The sequence below is a fragment of the Malaclemys terrapin genome, chromosome 6 (genome assembly GCF_027887155.1).
Source record: "Malaclemys terrapin pileata isolate rMalTer1 chromosome 6, rMalTer1.hap1, whole genome shotgun sequence".
NCBI lineage: Eukaryota > Metazoa > Chordata > Testudines > Emydidae > Malaclemys > Malaclemys terrapin.
The window spans coordinates 5,725,531-5,746,136 of record NC_071510.1 but is presented as its reverse complement, the minus strand read 5'-3'; the positions used below and the strand labels follow the sequence as shown (position 1 = coordinate 5,746,136).

Sequence of the window (20,606 nt, the reverse complement as noted above, 5' to 3'; positions counted from 1 at the left end):
GCCAATGCTGAGTGTCCAGCTGAGGCAGTGTTTGTGTCACTTTCTGCCAACAACAACAGCAACAGTCCTGAAGTGGGAGGATGCAGATGGAGGCAGAAGAAGAAAGGATTGTTTCTGGCCCGCTTTCCCCACCTACATGCCAGAGGGCAGCATGGTTGGAGCCTAGCAGTTGATTAGCAGGATGACAACAGTCAAGGGCAAAGCTAAAGGATTCTCTAGGTCAGGGCTGAGGAGCGGCTTTGAGGATAACACAGCTCAACCAATCAGTTCCCCTTCCCTGTCTCCTAGATCCCCAGAGACCATTTATGGCTTTCAAAATCTCTCTTCTCCTGCATGCGACTCCTCACCAGCCTGGGCTAAGACCTTTCCCTAGCACATCCCCTACCAGCTGGGCTGGGTTCTGGAGGACAAGACTGTCCCTTACATGGGCCTTAAATGAATCGTTACAAAATGTCAGTGGACTGCAACTATTTTTTCCCTGAAGGAAGCTGTTAGCAAACAATCTATTGCCTTAAAAGGCCAATGAGACAGCAACAGAAAACAGCTTAACTCAAAATGTCAGGGTCTGATTTTGCTCTCATTCATTTAGTCCATTTTTGAGTCATTTGGGCTGTCAGAACAGTGCCTATCAATACAGCGAAGCCCTGCTTCCTAGCTAGTTACTAAAAATTAACAATTTTCTACCAACAGAGAAAATTTCTGGATTCATGATTTTTCCTAATTTCGGAGTTCTTTTGGTAACCATAACGAATATTTATGACTGGTGATTTTTTTTGGCCATTTATTTTGTGTTTTCAGCTCATCACTGGCATGTTGTACAGGGAGGAAGGCCGGTCTTATGGTTGAGGTATAGAACTGTGAGCCAAGAGATCTGGGGTTTGTTCTCAGCTCTGCTACAGACTTCCAGGATACCTATGGCCAAGTCACTTGATTGACGCTTTTTGTAAATTTGGGCAATTACACTTGTTTCTGCTCAGCGACTCTGAAATTCAGGCCCTATGTATCTCAGTCTGGACACCCAACACGAGGGGAAACTTTTGCATATGTTAGGCACAATCTCTCTGTCCTTCATTTTCCCGATCTGTAACATAAGGAGGATGATAACAACGCTTACCTATCTCATTGGGTTGTTATGAGGGTCACCTCATTAATGATAGTATAAATATTTAAACTCCTTGGATGGAAGCGCAAAGTATTATTTAATGTCAAATTTTGTGCATTGTTTAAAAACTATTTTTCATCCTCCACTCCCCCACACACCAGTCCTACCCTCTTTTTTGGTATGAAACTGACAAGAAAGGTGGTCAGAGACTGGAATGTGGCATGTGGTTCCTTTAAACAAAGATTCAGCAGTAGGTTCTTATTAACACTGTAATAGAATTCACTGGTAATTTGTCATTTTAATTAAAATATAGTAGTTATTTGTTTTCAAATTTGAACATTAGTCAGCAGCATAAAGCAAGCGCTGTGGGATGAGGACTGTGTTTTTGTTCGGTTTGTACAGCACCTGGCACCATCAGGTCCTGGTCCATGAGTAGGCTCCTAGTTGCTATCACAGTACAAATAATAAATAATAAAATAATGCCACAAACACTATAACAACACCACAAGAACTGTCAAAGCTGAGATGCAGGATAAAACTTCACAACAGCTGCAGCAAGATACTCCACCTGCACAAAGCAAATGCGACAAGGCTTTGCATTTTCCCCGCTGTTTGCAAGGAAAGAGAAAAAGCATTTGTATCATCCTGCCTTTGGGGCAGATAGCGAGCAACTCAAGAACATCCCTAGCACGGACAATCTCTCCAGGAACTCAGTACCATTTAGCGCACAAGCCCAAAGGGCCAGCGCTACTGTGACATTTCAATCAGTCACTAATTTTTTCCAGATTGAAGCCCATTAATGGTCTAATCTGGGCTCCTTCCCAATGGTCGACTGAAGGAAGCACTTTGCTGACAGTTCGGAGCCTAATAAATCTTACCACAAAACTCTAGCTGGTGCTCTCTCAGGTGATTAAATAGTCAGGCAGGGGGGAAAAATGGTACAATTCAAGGATTGCTTTTAACCCAGCTAACACATCAAAAATGAAAAGTGGCAGTATATTACTTTGCTTCCTCCTTCCGCCCATCATCACCCCAAACAGTAGCTATGGAGTGCTGTCCTTTGTATTATGGGCTTATGCATAATTCAAAAATCCTGTACTGTATTCAACTGTATGGAAGAGCCGATCACCAGGTCTGTGTACACCGAGAATACCAAGTGGCATGTGTCTGAAGCTAAGAGCATGGACAAGTTCAGTGCAGGAAAATGAAGCACCGGCTACACTGAGCCCTCTGGGCTGAGATAATTTGTGTTATCAGAATGGAAGCTCACAAACGGATAGACGGCTCTAAAGCTTTGCTTGCAAATTAGCATAGTATTGGGCCATTTCTTAGCTCCCTTTTGACTAAAGGTTTTTTTTCCCCTTCATTGAACAAGAAATGGGTGAAAAGCCAACCTTTCACATTGACCATTGCCTTCACCAGCTCTTTCCATAGGCTGTTCCCAGAACAGTTACAGCATTTTAAAAGGCAACCGGTTTTTCATTTACTTACCATTTTTTAAGCTAATAGGGGACAGGAAGAAGAACAGATGGAGATTCTAAAATGCAAAAATCTAAGCCGCAGTCTCCCACTGCACTCATCGCAAAATGCCATTTCTTAGATCGGCCCCTCTTCTGAGCACCCCTCTGATATGTCATCTATATTCACCATGTAAACCACTGATCTGAAAGGAACTCACTGTACTTTACATTAGCAAAACAGATATTAGACTCTGGATGGTGTTATGGGGGGTTCTGCTTGTTCCTTAACATCCGAGGTCCAGCTATACCTGGAAAAGTAGAGGACGCTTTGAAGGCTAAGCTCTATTATGAAAACGCCTGGTTTGCAGCTGAAGTGCATTATTTTACAATGCAAACTGGAGTCAGCATTGAAATAAAGAGCAGTTTACATGATTCAGAATTTAAAAGTCTGCATTTGCCTACAGTTACCAGACAGTACGGTTGGAATTTACCACAGCTTTACTTGGAATAGAAAATGTGTGGTACCCGTGTGGTGACAGTTAACAAACTCTGATTTTTCAATGGCTTCTTCTAAGTTATATTAGTGCATTAATCCTCCCATTACAAGGAAATAAATTTTAGATGGGTAGGAACTGTGAGCCATTTTATCCATGATAATTAAAGCACCATTTGGATATCCATTACCATCTTCACTGATTATTAGGGCCCTACAAATTCATGGTCCATTTCGGTCAATTTTACGGTCATAGGATTTTAAAAATCCTACATTTCATGTGTTGTAATTGTAGGGGTCCTGGCCCAAAAAGATTTGTGGGTGGGTCGCAAGGTTATTGTAGGGGGTGGTTGCGGTACTGCTACCCTTACTTCTGTGCTGCTGCTGGTGGCGACGCTGCCTTCAGAACTGGGCAGCTGGAGAGTGGTAGCTGCTGGCCGGGAGCCCAGCTCTGAAGGCAGAACCACTGCCAGCAGCACAGAAGTAAGGATGGCACAGGATGGTATTGCCACCCTTACTTCTGCGCTGCTGCTGGTGGGGCGCTGCCTTCAGAGCTGGGTGCCAAGCCCACAGCTGCCGCTCTCCAGCTGCCCAGCTCTGAAGGCAGCGCAGAAGTAAGGGTGGCAATACTACGACCCCCCCTAAAATAATCTTGTGACCCCACAACTCCTTTTGGGTCAGCACCCCCAATTTGAGAAAGGCTGGTCTCCCCCGTTAAATCTGTATAGGATAGGGTAAAAGCACACAAAAGACCAGATTTCATGGGGGGAGACCAGATTTCATGGTCTGTGACGCATTTTTCATGGCTGTGAATTTGGTAGGGCCCTACTGATCATCCATCTTTCCCCCTCCAGCGAGAAAAGAGCATTGTCCAAGAGACTATTACAAGTGTATGGATTTGATCCAGCTGTACCTGTCTTTCCATTTCACAAAGCTCTCATACTGCTCCGCTGATGCGTCGTGGAAAACACTGACCCACGTTCATTGTCGAGGCAATGGTGTATCCATCTCCTTCCCTGGAGATAGCTATGGGCAAAATTCACCTGGGGCATAGAAGGCTGTACAGCACCCTCCACATCATCTAAATCAGGGGTTATCACAAGAAAGTTTTTGGTGGCCTAGAGTGCGGCCACCAACTCCTGCTGGTGGCCACTTCTGACATTTTTTCCTAAAATACTTATAATATATGGAGATATATCTCCTAGAACTGGAAAGGACCCTACAAGGTCATTGAGTCCAGCCCCCTGCCTTCACTAGCAGGGTCAAGTACTTAATTAACTAGGAAACAAACAAATAAATATGCACATATACATGTCCAAATCATTGTAATTTATCTATGTAGGGGTTTTTTTGCAGACTCAATAATGAAAAGAATGTACAGTTGTCTGTTCTTTACTGGACCTAAACAGAATACAAACAAAATCAGGTGCTTTGCACATTCCTGTCTATTTTATTGGTTTTTTTTGCCTTTGAGGCTGGTTTTTTTAGATTTGCTAGCTAGTAAGGCTGCTGCTGTGAAAACGGATACATATATATTTATATGTAGCACTTTTCACAGCAGACTTAGGCTAGCTGGGAGGCAGTGAAAAGTGATATTAACAAACATACAAACATCGCTTTTCACAGCAGACTCACGCAGCTCTGGAAAGCCGGGGGGCAAATTAAGCCCTGGATGGAGAGGTGGGTAGGGAGGCCAGGGGTGATGGGGGGAAAGGAGGGAACCCAGGGCTGGAGCCCGAAGCCTCCTGGCTGGGGGATGGACCCTGAATCCCTGAGCCTGGTGCCTGCCACCCCAGGACTGAAGCCGGAAGCCCAAGCCACAGCACCCCTGGGAAGGTGGGGAACTCACACCAGCTGTCTGCTCCTCTGGCATTTGTGGCTGCAGAAGAGGGCAGGGCCCAATCCCGGCTGGCAGCCCCAGGGGGACGGGCCACTGCTTCTGACTCCCATCACTGCCCAGGAGGCTGTGGCTGCAAGAAAAGCCTTTGGTGGCCGCATTTGAGAAACCCTGATCTAAGCACTGCACACAGGGCCCCACGGTGCAAGGAACCACGTACCGCTCCAGAAAGGGTCTGCACGCTCCCTCCACAAAGATCCACACGGACATAGAGCTAGAGGCTGCGCTACCATCCCGTGCTCCGTGCCAAACCTTTCTCCTCATCCCTTCACTTCACTCACATAGCGGCCCAGCACTCAGGCTGTATGCGGGTGACGTGGCCTCACTCCACACGCAGCCATAGTCCTCCAATGGTTACCTCGCAATCACGGCCACAGCACGCAACTGCTATGTCACAGGAAGAGAACGGGTATTTCGGGCCAGGAATGAGAGGCCAATGACGCTGAAGACAAAAGAGCCTGTTCTCATGCAAAATTTCACTAATAATAAAAAGCCAGAGAAGGAAAAGCTTGGTCCAAGGGATAGGGCACTGGATTGGGAGTCAGGAGACCTGGGCTCTAGTCCCATCTCTGACAATGATGTACTGGGCAAATCATGTCACCTGCTTCCCCACCCACCTGTTTGTGCGGCTTGTCTATTTCGATTATAAGCTCTTTGGGGCAGGGAGTCTCTCATTACATAAGCTATACGGGAGCTGGCTATTATCATGTATACCGAGCCTAACATAATAGAGCCCCGACTGCATCCACTGCCACCTCAAGGGGCTACTGTGTTACTAATACTAACATTCCTAGCACTAAGAGGGAAACTGTTTCTCTGCTCCACCCATTCTCCACATGCTTCCTTTCGAATTCTGCCTTTATTCTACCGTAACAACTTCACACCGGTCAGTGGATCACATTCAGTCCCAAACCAGGAGCTACTATCGTCCACTTACATTTGGAAAACATTGCTCTCATGGTTTGGTTTATGTTTACTGTTACTAACAAATGAAAAGTGTCCCCAGACACTGCCATCATCATATCTACATGGTCTGAAATATCAGAGCAAAGGAGAGATGTCAACTCCCAAAAGACCACTGTAGAGTCATAATGTTCAAGGCCAGATGGGACTATTATAATCATCTAGTCTGACCTCCTGCACAACACAAGCCAGAGAATTTCACACAATGATTCCCACATCAAGTTCATATTTTATGGTTGAAGTACATCATCTCTTTTAGAAAGACATCCGGTCTTGTTTTAAATATTCCAAGTGCTAGAGAGTCTACCACATCCCTTGGTAAATTGTTCCATGAGTTAATTACGCTCACTGTTAAAAGATTATGGCTTATTTCTAGCATGCATTTCTAGCTTCAGCTTCCAGCCTCTGGTTCTTGTTATACTATTTAAAATCTTCTCTTCACGTAGGTACTTTTGGATTGTAATCAAGTCACCTTTTAACCTTCTCTTGGATAAACTAGATTGAATTTGTCAAGTCTTTCCCAAGTAGGTTTTCCAAGCCTTGAATTATCCTTGTAGCTCTCTTCTAATTTTTCGGCTAGTACTCGTACACTGTCCTCACGTGATCCTTGTAAAAAAAAAAATCACTGGCCAAATATCCATTGTACCTTCCTGTAATGAACTTGAGTTCAGTACCATGCAGCTGTCACACAAAAGCAATGCTGGGCCCCCAGTTGGGTATTCAATACAAAATAGCACACAAAATAGCACCCAATTAAAATAGCACACAAGATGATTGGCGGGATAATGGCCAATAGAATGTATATTACTATCCAATTAAAGTGGAGAATATTACAGGAAAAAAATAAAGTATAGGAAATTAAATCAACAGCAGATAAAATGGCAGGTATATAGGGCAGTTAGCATGAACGAGTCAATATTTACCAGCATAATGGGTCAGAATTCACTAACAGTCACTACTGTGAGGTATCTGAGATGCCACAATTATTTTCCATTCTAAGGAGAGGGCATAACTGGATTGTTGGCACATGCTGACTTTCTAACGGCGACAACTCTATTTACATTCTACATGGCTTTTTGAACCGTGACTTATTGAGACTCCACATTGGTCAAGTCTCAATACAGCACATAAGGAAAATAAATGTTCCTTTTCTTTCTCCTCTGCCCCCATGTTCTCCCATGCCCCCAAGTCCTTCTTTGACCAGCTAACCTCCCCACTTAGCAACATAAGGGCTTTTATATTTCATCTGTAACCACGGCTACTACTACAGCATTCTACTTCCTGAGCTTGTTACCACTGGTCTGCCTCCACTCACAGCAGACAAAACAGAAAATACTGCTTTCAGATTTCACAGTGGCATAAGGGGAATGCGGCAAATGGAAAACTGCTGATTACCGGCAATTAGTAAAATGATAAAGTTACTGAGCAACCTACCGATCCAAAGAAACCTCCATTAATCTCCACGGCAGGGTCAATTTAAAAGCTTGAAGCCAGCAAGAAAGAATGGCTGGAGAAGTTGCCAGCCATATACTTGGACCTGTTTGTTCAACAGCCCATATATTGGCTTTATTGGCCAAAGACTGTTTTATAAAGCAAAGGGGGAATTATATGGTATCTTTCAGTTACCTAGCTTTGAAAAATAGACTCTGTGCACTTCCGTATTGATTGTCTCTTTGAATCTGAAATATGGCCTTTCTTTGCACTAACAGAATATATGTAGACAGTCATAGATCACTAAAATTACATGGCTGAAAGAGCTACAAATTGAGACTGCTGTTATTGGTAACTTGCTAACATCTATTAGCACTGTAAGTGAATCGAAGCAGGTCTGGACACAAAAGAATGGTTGGATTTGTGAAACTCGGTGAGGTGGCATCCAGAAAGCACAACAACTTGAAATGAAAGGACAGGAAGGGGTTAATAATAAAGAGCCGCCTGGTGCTCTGATCTGCAGGCAGAAGGGGCCGCTCTAGGGTCACTTTCTTCTGCGGTGGAGATGCTGTCCATGGGTCTCAGGAGCCATGTAGTGCCCGCAGTGGGCAGGCCTGGGATGAAGGGGGCATGCGGTAGCAGAGGCTGGGGAGGTTGGGCCTCTTCCCTTCATTTCAAGGGTGCCCAGGAGAGAGTCTCTCAGACTCACAGTACAGCCAGAGAACATATTGCTTTTACAACTGTGCCCCTTTGCAGAACGTCCTGGAGCCAGCTGTGGCCATGGGAATCCTAAGGAGCGGGGCCAAGGCTGCTGCAGGGGCAAAGAGCCGTGCACTGATCTCAGGGTATCTGTGGGACCGAGGGCCAGATCCTCCCTGCTTTCTTTTACAAGGGAGAGGGGACAAACCTGTCTTCCCTCACTTCTCCCAGGCACATCGTCTCTTCTGTATTCACCAACATCTTAAAATGCCAACGCTTTTCCTGTCCATCTCTCCCTTGTCCATCCACAGCAGGCAGAAGGAGACTTCTCTCCTGCTGTCCTTTGTGCCTAAGTGACCCCAAGCCTCTTTCAGTCCTTCTCATGCCCTCCTCTTTCATTCCTAATCCTCTCCCTAACAAAATACTCACCTAAGAAACCCACTCATCACCCAGAAACTACAATGCCTTCCATCCCTCCCATACCACAACTACACAAGCTACCCACAACTTGCATTGTTTAACGGTACTGGAAGCATGTCTAACACTCCTTGAAGCGTGCTGTGGTATTTTATATGAACTGCAGTAAATAAAAGTACATCAAGAAAGCCTAGAATGTGAGATGTGGGGAATAACCGCCCAAGGGAGCTGATGGAAGACCCCTTGTTCGGGACACTTAAAGTTAGATCGGTCAGATCCCTACACATTATATTGTAGAGGACAATCCTGCATTTCCTATGGTGGATGCCTTCAAAAACTTCCACTGACATAAACAAAAGCTACATCTGTGAGCAAAGTGGTACCACTTCCTGGAATAGGCAGAGCACACAGAAGGCAATGAGTACTGGGGCCCAATTCTTAGCTACACAAAGGCCCCTTGATAGTGCTCTGGTGATGTTCACGGGCCTTAGAGAAGGTGTTACATTATTTTTACCAGAATGGCAGAAAAGGGCTTTTAGTATTACTGAATTCAGGCCAGTGTGTCTACTAGGCTGCAGTAGGGTGACCAGATGTCCCAATTTTATAGGGACAGTCCCGATTTTTGGGTCTTTTTCTTATATAGGCTCCTATTACTCCTCACCCCCGTCCTGATTTTTCACATTTGCTGTCTGGTCACCCTAGGCTGTAGACACTGAATTACCATAGACAACATAACAAACGCACTTGAAGTTGTGAGGTGCTCTCTTACTGAATCTAATTCTGACACCTTCATGTTGACTTTAATCAACACCTTAGAAGAGTCAAGTCATTTCTTTTTATAAGGTTGGTGGTTTCTTTTGCATTCAGAGAGGCTTTTGAATGTGCCTGATGTCTTTTACCCCTTTGATGTGTCTAATCTGAAGAATTAATTGACTGGTAAAAGTATAAAATTCCAATCTTTTTCAGGAACTCCAGAACAAAACTGAACCATGTCACTAATCTTACTGAAGATCATAGCTTCATATGCATTGCCTGGCATCACGCAACTACCAAGCCATGACTGATTTCTTTTCATCTTAAAAACGGAAGAAAAACATGCACTGCCAAAAATACAATACCCATCTGAGTCTTCAGAACCCTTTGCCAGCCTGTTCCAGGAGAGAGTATAGTCATAAAAAGAATCATACATGAAAAAGTTTTATTTCATTTAAATAGGAAATACTCTGAACTAGTTGATCGTAATAATGTAAAATAGAACTCAAAGGGGAGGTGGTAGCTTTTTGCCACCTTTCCTCTTCCCTTATTCTGGGCTGGCCGGGGGACTGAAATTACATCTAATGTAACTGTAATCCTCTGGACTGCTCTAAATTATGCCAGAGGCAGTCAACCACTGTCACGCATTCAATCCGGTCCCAATCTGCTCCTGATAACCCCCTTGCGTCTCTGACGCAGCCCCTGCATGGAGCAGGGAGGGCAGTGAGCACACGTCAGTTACATCAGCTTTGTGCTACCCAAGGAATCTCCTGTGTCATTTGCACCTTTGGGGAGTTTTCTGGCTCTTAAGGACTGAGCCTAAACGCTCCCTTCTTCACTTTGCATAGTTTCTTCTTAGAATAGCTACAGCTTCCATAAACTGACCAGGACTCCCCAAAGAAATATTTCACCTGCACCCAGAAACAGTACAGTACCGACAATCACAGCCAATAAATCCAGGAAGCCTTTTCTCCTAACACCTCTATGACCTTGATAAAATATGCTTTTCCTACAGGAAGCCCTTCATCACCTGCCATGCTATTTTATCAGGCCTGTCTGCCCTTTTCCGCCATACAGCCAGAGTGGCCTCTTCTCAGGTGCTGTCTGCTGTAGATTGCTATCATATGATCTTTCCCTGAAAATCGATATTGATTCAGACTTGGGTTTCTGCAGCAAATCTATTGCATTTCCATTAGCAGGACTGCAAATGATCAAACGTAGACGGCTTCATTTATATCATTCCAGCTCCATGTCGCAGAGGAAATGCACAAATACACGTTAACGTGATCTGAGCCAAATTATGCCTTCTTGTCTATTGCTAGGAAAGTAGCATATCCCTTTTTAGAGCCAAAGACTATCATCTGCAAAGCAAACTGCAAATATAATAGTGAATTTAAAAGTACAATAGGTGCAGGAAGATAATAATCCAAGTCCCCTGCAGTGAAAATCCAAATTTAGGGCCTTATCATGCCACCAATTTTTAAGCAGTTCTCCCCATTGATCAGAAACTAATGACGTGCGATGGCCCCAGACAGGAAATCATGATGAATATATACTTACATATATACTTACAGATTATACATTTATACGTGGATTCAAATAACAAATACATATGGCTATATATACATATAAAGAGACAAAGATTATTGAAGTTCTCCCCGGTAAGAGCAAATACCTAATTTTCAATGACAAAGGAGGCTTACAAAGAGATGTTCAGATCAAGAAATTATAAACAAAAGCAGCCCTAACAAACTAAAAAATGGGTAATTGCAATCACTTCACTCTGAAAAACCCAGAGCATCTTTAGAAGCAAAGGCTTTAGAAATGACTAGAGACAACACATTTGAATGTTATGAGCTTTACATAACCAAATATTGAGTCAAGCACGGCCCTGAGTTACTACAGCTACAGTCCAGTGACTTGGGGGGAGGGAGGGTTGCGCCAATGCGAGCGAGTGCAGAGTGTAGTCCATAGGTTTTAGATCAATTTAGCCTTCTGCACATACAAACTGAATAACTGTTTTTCAATTAATTAATTTCATGAAAAGGGGGAAAATGGGAGCGAGAAACTAAAAAAAGAACCAAAACTACACAAAATGAATAAAAGGTGTGATCCTATATGGTGCTACAAAGATTTTATTATTACATGTTTCAGAAGACCTGAATACTTCATTCATGGCCCTGCTACTTGTAGCTAATATGAACGATCCACATTTATGGCACCCCACCCCGTTTCACACACACGCATGTGTGCTTATACCTTACAGCCCTGTTGTATTCTGGGTATTATTACCTTGATTACCCACGGCTAAAGCTCCTCTCAGCACTTGGATACTACCGTGACAGCGCTTTAGGAATACACAGAGATTGGAGAGCGCAGTATCCGGGACTATCCTTAACCAAACCTGCTTAACAGAGGCCCGGCTACATCTCTCAGGATTCACAGTGCTAGGCAGCGAGCCAGCGTCTCTATAGTGCACTGTTGGTTTGGGGACCCTTTTGAATGCTTTTTCACTGGGACCCTTGTTCATTTTTCCAGAGGTGTAGGGTGTAACCTGTTGTAGATAAATGGGGTAGTCAAGCATATACAAACACACGGACATACCAAAAAAAAAACAAAAAACCCTCTATTATCAGTAGCTGCTGGAGTAATGGAGGCCAGTCAACAGAACAGGCCATGTTTGAGCCAGCACCTTCAGCCTTGCCATTGACTTCACTGGGCATGAGATCAGGCCCCAACTATTTCAAGACCCATGCTTTGGGAATGGGAGGCCATCTCTTGATCTCCCCTCCTATATGTTTAACCTTCAGGAAATAAACCCCTAGGCTGTTTATCAGCTCTGCCTTTCTGCCCCCCTTACTCAACACAGCTCTGTGCACGACCTCTGAGGGTATGTCTGCAGTGCAAAACCCAGGACTGGCCCATGCCAGCTGTCTCAGGCCCATGGGGATCGGGCTAAGGGGCTGTTTAACTGCAGTGTAGATGTTCGGGCTTGGGCTGGAGCCCTGGCTCTAGGGCCTTGCAAGGTGTGAGGGTCCCAGAGCTGGGGCTGCAGCCCAAGCCTGAAGGTCTACACTGCAATTAAATAGCCCCTTTGTCCAAACTCTGCGAGCCCGATTCAGCTGCAGGTGTCCAACTGCAATGTAGACAGACCCCAAAAAGCATTTCCCAACTTGCACTAGCCAAGAAAGAGAAAGGAATAGCACACCCAGGCCTGTGAGATTACATAATCCCTGCACGGTGAAAACCATTGCATAAGGGAAGCAAGAGGTGGTGGTGTGGGGGGGAGGGGAAAGGGGGTTGAGATGGAGAGTAGAGAGCAGGTGAAGAAGAAAACTCAAATGCAGAGGTATAAGAGCCAATAAGGAAAATGAGAAGAGGTGAAGGAGGCAGCAAAAACAGAAGAGTTAAGGGCACAGAACCCAGAGTAAGGAGCAGAAATGTGGAAAATATCGACAATGTGATGTAAAGCCACTTAAAAGTCAAGTTTTCCCTTCATTTAGATCAGAAATTATGCCATGGTGCATCGATTATTTTGAGTGGAAAGAGGATTGTTTTTGAGCTAAATGGTCCTGTTCTCAAGTCCGAGATGGCTTTTTAATGGCCTGAACACTGAAAATAATCATTTTGCTGACACTTCTCCTGAGCAAAGGAAGAAAAAGGGGAGACAAGTAAAATATGAGGCAGAAATCAGAGAAATGAAAATCAGAAGAGCTGTCAAAGCCAAGGGCAGACCAGTAACAACAATACGTACACCTTTCCATCTTTAATGCACAGTGCAAGCGACCGCTAATCCCTGGGAGACAGGGACATATTATCATCCTCATTTTACAAATGGAGAAACTGAGGAAGCGAGGGGTCATTTGCTCGCAGTGATCGCCACCGGCAGAGCTCGCATTAGAATTCGTGAGACCTAGTTCCATAGGCTGACCACTTGGCTATGCCAGCTCAGTGTGTGTAAGAGCGGAGACACAAGGAAGAGCTATTCTGCCATGAAGAGCCCAGGTTTTTAGTCACAGTGCGGCAGCTCTTCATCCAGAAATGTCAAACCAGGCATCTCAAGTGGCAGAAATGTCAGAAGAGACTAAATCACCTGAGCTGACGGAGGAAAACAAAAATGAAAAGATAAAAAGACAAAGGAGCCGTGTAGGCTGGGCCTGCCTGGGACGAGCTCTAGCAGCTCTGCAGTGCCATGCAAGATGCCAGCCGGCAGGTTCCAGACCTTGCACCAAATGATGCGCTCCGCTCTGCTGATATATTAATCTAAGCTGCTCCAGCAAAATGGATTTACTTCTGATTTAAAGTGATGCAACCTGAGAGCAGAATTTGACCCACTTTGCGCAGTCAATCACACCCGTGCAAAGGGAGTGTTAAAGACCACCAAATCAGAGTGATGGGGCCCATTTCGCTGTTGCCTTGCACCTAATACTGTCCTTTTCACTAGTGCAAAGTCAGAATCTGAGTGTTTTACGGTTACTTTGCATTGATGCAATTGACGACGCAAAATGCAGGGCTACAAAAACTCAGGCCAAGGTGTAAGGAAGTGATGACTCAGACTCTGTGGCTGTCCAGAGGAGCTATAAACCCAGGGCTCTACCTCGAATGTTACTGAGATCTTAAGACTAGCACCACAGCTTTCTAGCTACAATGTATCCTCTACCTTCACTTGCAAATTATCAATTTTGCTCACATGAATAGGTTTAAGAACTTAATTGGTTTGGGCACAATCCATTTAAATGGAAAGTGAAAGCAGCTTAAAGATCTATCAGGAGGGAGGACTAGTTTAGGTATTATGCAGCTATAAACAAAACAATTATTATGAAAACATACCCATTAGAGGACTATGGAAACATAATCATTAGAGTACGTGATGCGTTGCTGCAGGATTGCACTTAAAGAGAAAAAATATCATTTAGTTCTTGCACTGTATTCCTAGTCATAAGATCTACACGTCTTAGACATAATATTATATAGACCGCACCTAAATGAAACATTCACACATATAATTTAGCTGAAACTGACATGCCTCATACACGTGGACACTTAAAAATGTTTGCTTCTGTTTTCTGTATCAGCAAAGGAAAAATGACAATTTAAAATGGGGAGCCACAAAGGGAGGAAAGGCCCAATTTCTGTACTGGGAGAACACAACATATAATAACACAAGGTAGTCTGGGCTTGGGACTAACACAGCTGACACAATTACTAGGATTGTCTCTCTCCTGCTCTCTCCCAGATTCCAGGATAAAGAAGCAATTAGCCCTCCACAGACTCTGCCCTTGAAGGGTATAACTCTAAACAGAATGTGCTGAGTTAGATAGAAAAGGGAAGAGGAGAAAAGGATTCTAAAGTGCCCTGAAGGGTCTGGTTCAGAAATGATACGTCAGTCACAGAATAGGAGTCATGACAGCTCTTACTTAGTCCTGGATGAAAAATTATCAATGCAAAGGGAAAGCTGACATGCTTTTTCTGAATAAATTACCTAATCATGCTGGAAAAAGGAGAGAGGGTGAGATGCCATAAAGCCAATCCAATTTACAGACGTTACTTCCTGAGACACCATTCCCAGAATTTTATGCTTGACACAACTGTTCATAAAGAATAAAGTTTCAGTGCAGTTTCTTGTTTATCCCTCTAACATTTGCTGGGCATAACACAGAATATATTCGAAATGCAGTTTAAAAAACCTCAGGACCAAATGCCTCTTTCAACTCTGTGGCAGATATTGTGCAACCTGCCTTCCCATCCTTATTTCCACAGGGATTCAAGAAACTGCAGCTGCTTGAAGCGTCAGAACTTGCTCCACTTATGCTTGTAGGCAGCAGTAAATCTTTCCCACTCAGTGCAAACCAAACAAAATCAATTGCCAACCCCCTCTTGCCTTTCTATCAAGATCTATGTGGAAGTCAGATCCCTTAACACACTTAGTAGATATTTATCTAAAAAAATTAATTCCCGGACAGCCATTTATTTCCCAGCTGTGAGTGGATCTGAATGCAGATAATGGCTTGTTGCCTGTGGCTACTCACCAGCTAGTCCTTTTTCATTTACTTCAGACTCTGAGTGACCAAGTGAGGGCCAACCAGCTCTTCCATGTTGAATTCTGCAGGTGGTATGTTGCTGTTTTTTGATTCCTCCCACCCCCATCCCCACCCGCAAGCCACTGCAGCGGGATGGCGTTCTCAGGTCCCTTTGCCAGGTGCAAAAAGGTGGTGACTGCAGTGACATCTGTCACACCTTTAATGATACTTATGAGATTTGTAAATGATACTGCTACAAAAAGGAGTTGCTGTGCTAATGACTTCTGGGAGGAAAAAAACCCTTTGTCACTCTTGCAAAAGCTGGTCCCAATAACTTAATCCACAGTCGCCCAACTAGACAAATAAAGCTTTTGTTTGACTGCACACCCGTGTTTTCTTATCAGACTCTTATCCTCAGAAAATTTACTCTCCATCTAACAGCAGGCCATGATGGATGCATTATTGAAGCAAAAGACTACACGGGGTTATACATTTTTATCTTTAAATTTTCCTTTCCATATCGTTGGAACGTCATTGGACGCTACACTAACTGGGCCATGAGTCAAGTCAATGGCGGTACACCTACGTACACCAGCTGAAGATCTGGCTCACGATATAGTCTGATATAAAACATAACTAACCCAAGCTGACTAGTGGAAGAGTAAACGGTGCTCCTGATGCCGACATTGAGTCTGAGCATGCTTCAAAGCTGGGTTCAGTGGCAAAACTCTCATTGATTTCAATGGAAACAGGATGAGGCCAAGTACATACGAATCACCAAGTCATCAGCCTGCAGTGGTTTAGGAAGGGCACAGAGGAAGGAGACTAGAGGTTCTCCTAAGGAAGCTTACAAAATCTGTTGCCAGTTTTAACCACTGGAGACCTCAATTTTGGATACCCGGCCTGGGCTCTAGCAGGTTTTTTCATTTACAAGAGTTACAGAGATCACAGGCCGTCCGGCCTAACCGGCTCCCATCTGACAGGTTACAATGAAACATCCACTACAGCCTAGTCCAGCAAGAAATTACTTAGATGTTTTACAATGAGCACAGAGAAATTTCTCCAGAAGCTTGATTTGTAAAAGGCTAATTCAGGGCCCCATTCTACATGTATGAGCTCCTTAACCAAGTCATCCTAGCTAAATCCATGAGACAACACTCCTGAGTACGGTTTTGCAGCGTCAAACCCTTGAGGAGGAAGAAAAAAAAAAACCTGTAATGAGCCCTGAATGAAAAAATAGCCGTAATTGTAATTGCTACATTAACAACTCTGGAATGGCTCGAGCTGCTACAAATGTACTGTAGCCCTGTCTCACTGCACTCACTGACTGCTTCAGGAAGATGGCAGGGGCATTTATCAGCAAAGCAAGACAAGAAAGAGGAAATAGAAGTGCTTTAGAGACAGGACAATGATATTAACAAATATAGGGGACTCAAAGCAATATGCAAATCAAATTGATCACTGAAATGGCAGGCTAAATTACATGAAAAAGATACCAATCAAAATAAAGTGATTCATCCTTTTGTATAATGTATGCAATGAAATAACTTGTGAAGACTTGCCTCTTGATAACTGGTCAGGATATATGTCTTTAAAAAATATCCTTTCTGGTACAACCACCATGTCTATTTAGCAACAGTTTCAGAGAGCTTGTGATCCACCCCTGTACCTCTCTCCGTTTATTCAAACTTAACATGCAATGTCAGATTCAAGGGAAAGATACAGAACAATCAAAGTCCTTTGTGGAAGAAAAAAATGAGCTGCTACTTACAAAGTTTTGGAGCGATTTGGAGATTAGTTTCTGTTGGTTGTGCCTGAGACAGGGTGGTAGCCTCTCTCACCTCAGGCTCCAGCGTGGGCGGAGGGAAGGAAGGTGCGGCGGAGGACAACAATGAAAAATCGAAGACACGGTTATGCGGAGAAGGGGAGAGGAAAGGCTCGGAGGGCACTAGCGAACTATCAGCTTGTACTGTAACTTCAACCTTGGTTTCAGGGCTTGGTGCTGGGAAAGGTGAGGTATGCACCACTGAAGGCACCCAAGCAGACGGAGCAGTAGGTTCCACTGAAATCACTGGGTCTTGCCCTATCCTCCCAGGGTCTAGGTGGGTAGGAGAATCATACTCAAAAATTTTGTCTACAAACACCCACTTGAGGCCAGCAATGCAGAGGCACAGGCTGAGAAGGCAAGCCAGGATAGGGACGATGCAGATCTTTTCAGAGTTGAGGCAGCCCCTCAATCGCTCTGCCTCCAGGCACACGCAGCAAGTAGCGGCAAGGCCTGCTATTCCCTGGACCCTCCCGTCCTCTGTTTGCATCCCTGACATGTTGTCCTCAGCTGGGAGCCCTTCGAGAGATGCAGCAGGGTTCAGCTGAGTCGAGGAGTGGGGAAAAGCCTCTGCCGATACTTCAGACATATTTAAGCATAAAAATCTCAACCAGCTCACCTCCAAAAGGCCTTAACTCTATCACAGTCCATTATTATGAGAGGGGCAAAAATCAAATCACCCAACTCTGGAAAAAATCACACAGCAGGAGTCAGTAGAGAGTCCAAGTTCAAGAACATCATCTGAACTGGGAGAGGATAAAAATAAAAAACCCCTCTCCTATTAAACAAGAAATAGAGTTGCTTAGTAATTATTTAGCTCCCATTTCCTGGCCACTTTTATAATTCCTTCAATGCCTCTCAAGCCATCCCAGCTCGTCCGAGGGGAGTGTTGGGGGTGGTGCAAGGTGGGAGAACCGCACCAAAGAAAGCACAAATTGTTGGATTAAGTGAACCAATAGCCCAGAGCGAAAGGCTGGCTCCTCACCTTGAGCGTCTGAGGCTGGTGTCTGCTTAGATGAAGAAAACAATTGTCATGCAGCAGAAGCAAAAGCAAAATCAGGAACAGCAGCACCGGCGGCAGCAGCGGCAGAGGTAATAGTGACAGTAGCAACAGCATCCTGTTGTGTTAAAGCGAGGGCTGAAACAGGCTGAATCATTACAGAGCAGCAGGTGCCTGCTCTCGGAGCATCACTGCAAACAGTATCATTACACAGAGGTTTGAAAGGAAGAGCAATGCTGCGAGGAGGGTGGTAACTCCCTTCTTCCCCCCACCCCCTCCTCTTTGTCCTTCTTGAGCACTCCCTCACTTTCCTCCTCTTTTTTCCCCCCTCTCCTCCCTCACAGTCTGTTTCCCTCTCTCCTTTCTCTCCCCACCCCCGCCCCTCTGCAGGACTGCTTTGAGTGAAATCAGTACACCCAGCAACACAGGACTGCTAGTGACTTCCTATTTTATCCAATTAGAAGGAATAAAGGCCATCAAATCAAAGGGAGGCAGGCAGGCAGCAGTTATGCGCGCTCTCTCTCTCTGTCTCTCTTCCTTCCACTGTTTGGTCAGAAGAAGATGGTAATCGATTACAACAATCTAACAAAGCTGAGATGGGGGTGTAGATGGTAGGCTTATGGGTTGGACCCGATGCTCAGCAAGTCTGATATCTGATCTCTCCCAAGGGAAGTAGGCTTTTCTACTGCAGTTTCTTCCTGCCTGACGCATAGAGATAGCATTCCTTCCCAATCACTCTAATAAGTTTAACTCTCTAACAATAAGGTGATGCATCTTAGGGAAATGAATATTTTAAAAAAATCACTTAAATCTTTGCCTGTACGTTATTATGGAGACGGGGATTGCATCAGCTTTTTAAATTCTGTTTTGGAAATAAATGTAACATTCTTAAAAGAAAATCAATCTCTCAAGAGCTGGTTTATAACTGATACAGAAAATACAATGTTTAGGTTCTGCTTGAAATTGATAAAGATCAAGGAAATCCAGCATTAAAAAAGCGTCTGCTCTGTTCTTAACTTGGCCCATTGTTTCTCTGTATTGCAAAGATTTATTGCGTCCTATGGTGCTTATTCGTGCCTCACTTAAATTAGCATAAATCAAGGAGCAGCTTCATTGAAGTCAATAAAGTTATAATGGTGTAATGGAGATCAGAATCAAGCCCTTTATGTGGCATAATATTAACATATACAATGAGAAAAGGGGCTCTGATTATCAGCCCCCCCCCCTCGCCTTGTGCCATCATTTCCAGCAGTGACTTGGCAGCGTTTTACACCCATTTTTCACTGGTACGAACGATGGTACAAGGTGCAAGGAAACAAAGAATCAGTCCCTCTGAATTGTTCTGGCTTTGCTTCTTGTTTCGAATGTTACTTAGTGACTAGTTTCCTTTTTATTTATTCATGGTAGTTAAAAAATAAACTCCCACCAAGACCTCAGGGTAAGGGTAACTCCTCTTTGTAAAAACTAGGTTTATGGACACTGAGGTAGTTCCATGGGTGATCTGCTGTTTATCGAGATTGAACACCACCAGCAGTTTCTTTGGTGCCACTGGGACACATTTATACCTGGTGAAAATCAACTGGTGTCAAAGGAATTCTACCAGGAATGACTTTGTCCCAGGATATTAAATTAAGCCAATAGGGGTCTGCGCTCAGCTATGTTTATCAAATACTTCCTCTTAAATGAAAACAAATTGAGCATGAAGGCTCAGAAATCAAGCTCTCATAAGCTAGACAATGCCAAAATGTCACAGCAGTAGACAATGGGAGTCCAAGGTACTCAGCACCTTCCAGAAACACATCCATGCAGAGTATCTTTGTTTGACCAACTATAGCAGTGGTTCTCAACCTATTTACCATTGCAGGCTGCATATGCATCTCTCTCTGTGTTATGTGGGTGGCATCCACACAATATATATTCTACCTGTGTGGCCCTGAGGATGACACATGGGCTGCAGCTCTGTGTTGATTGGGCTGCAAGTGCGTGGGTTGAGAACCACTGAACTATACAATAGTACATGGCAGAACAATACGTGAGACTCTGGGGAGAGACCCATGGTTACATTAAAAAAAAAAACCACAGCTGATAGCAACGTTCTTTATAAAAATATAATCAGCAATCTAAGGCTGTAATTCCATTGTGGGATCTGGTCTTAAGGTTTATGATGTGATCAGAAACCTTTGTCAGAATGATTGCCTTTGATCACATAGACTTGCTTAGCTTTCTACCTTTGCATTAACTAGCTGATAATACGTTGCATCCATACTGCATCTTTCGGCAAGTATAGCAAAATACTTCCCAAATGGCAATGAATCACACACTTTACATTGCCACTGTAAGATAGGGAGTATTATGCTCATTCTACAGATGAGGACCATGACGTTTGAGTATCTTATACACGTCTTCTAATGCATCTCACCACTGGATTTTTTTTTTTTTATTCGGCCTAACTTTTTTCCAAATCTTGCTTTCTTATTACCCATAACTATGACCCTTTTGCACACCTGGATCCCTCCAAATCCATGTAACCCCTTACCGTATTCCCC

General features: G+C 44.0%; 1 protein-coding gene across 6 annotated transcripts in view; it reads right to left on the bottom strand.

Moving 5' to 3' along the window:
- Positions 1-20,606, bottom strand: part of NRG1 (neuregulin 1) — a 232,141-nt gene that overhangs the window by 109,715 nt on the left and 101,820 nt on the right. For 2 of the 6 annotated variants that reach the window (XM_054032949.1, XM_054032950.1), the window contains exon 1: positions 17,007-17,649. The exons of the other annotated variants lie outside the window; for them this stretch is intronic. In XM_054032949.1, the coding sequence (XP_053888924.1) occupies positions 17,007-17,649 (643 nt within the window). Of the gene's footprint in view, positions 1-17,006; positions 17,650-20,606 lie in introns of those variants that run through there. 6 annotated transcript variants of the gene reach the window in all.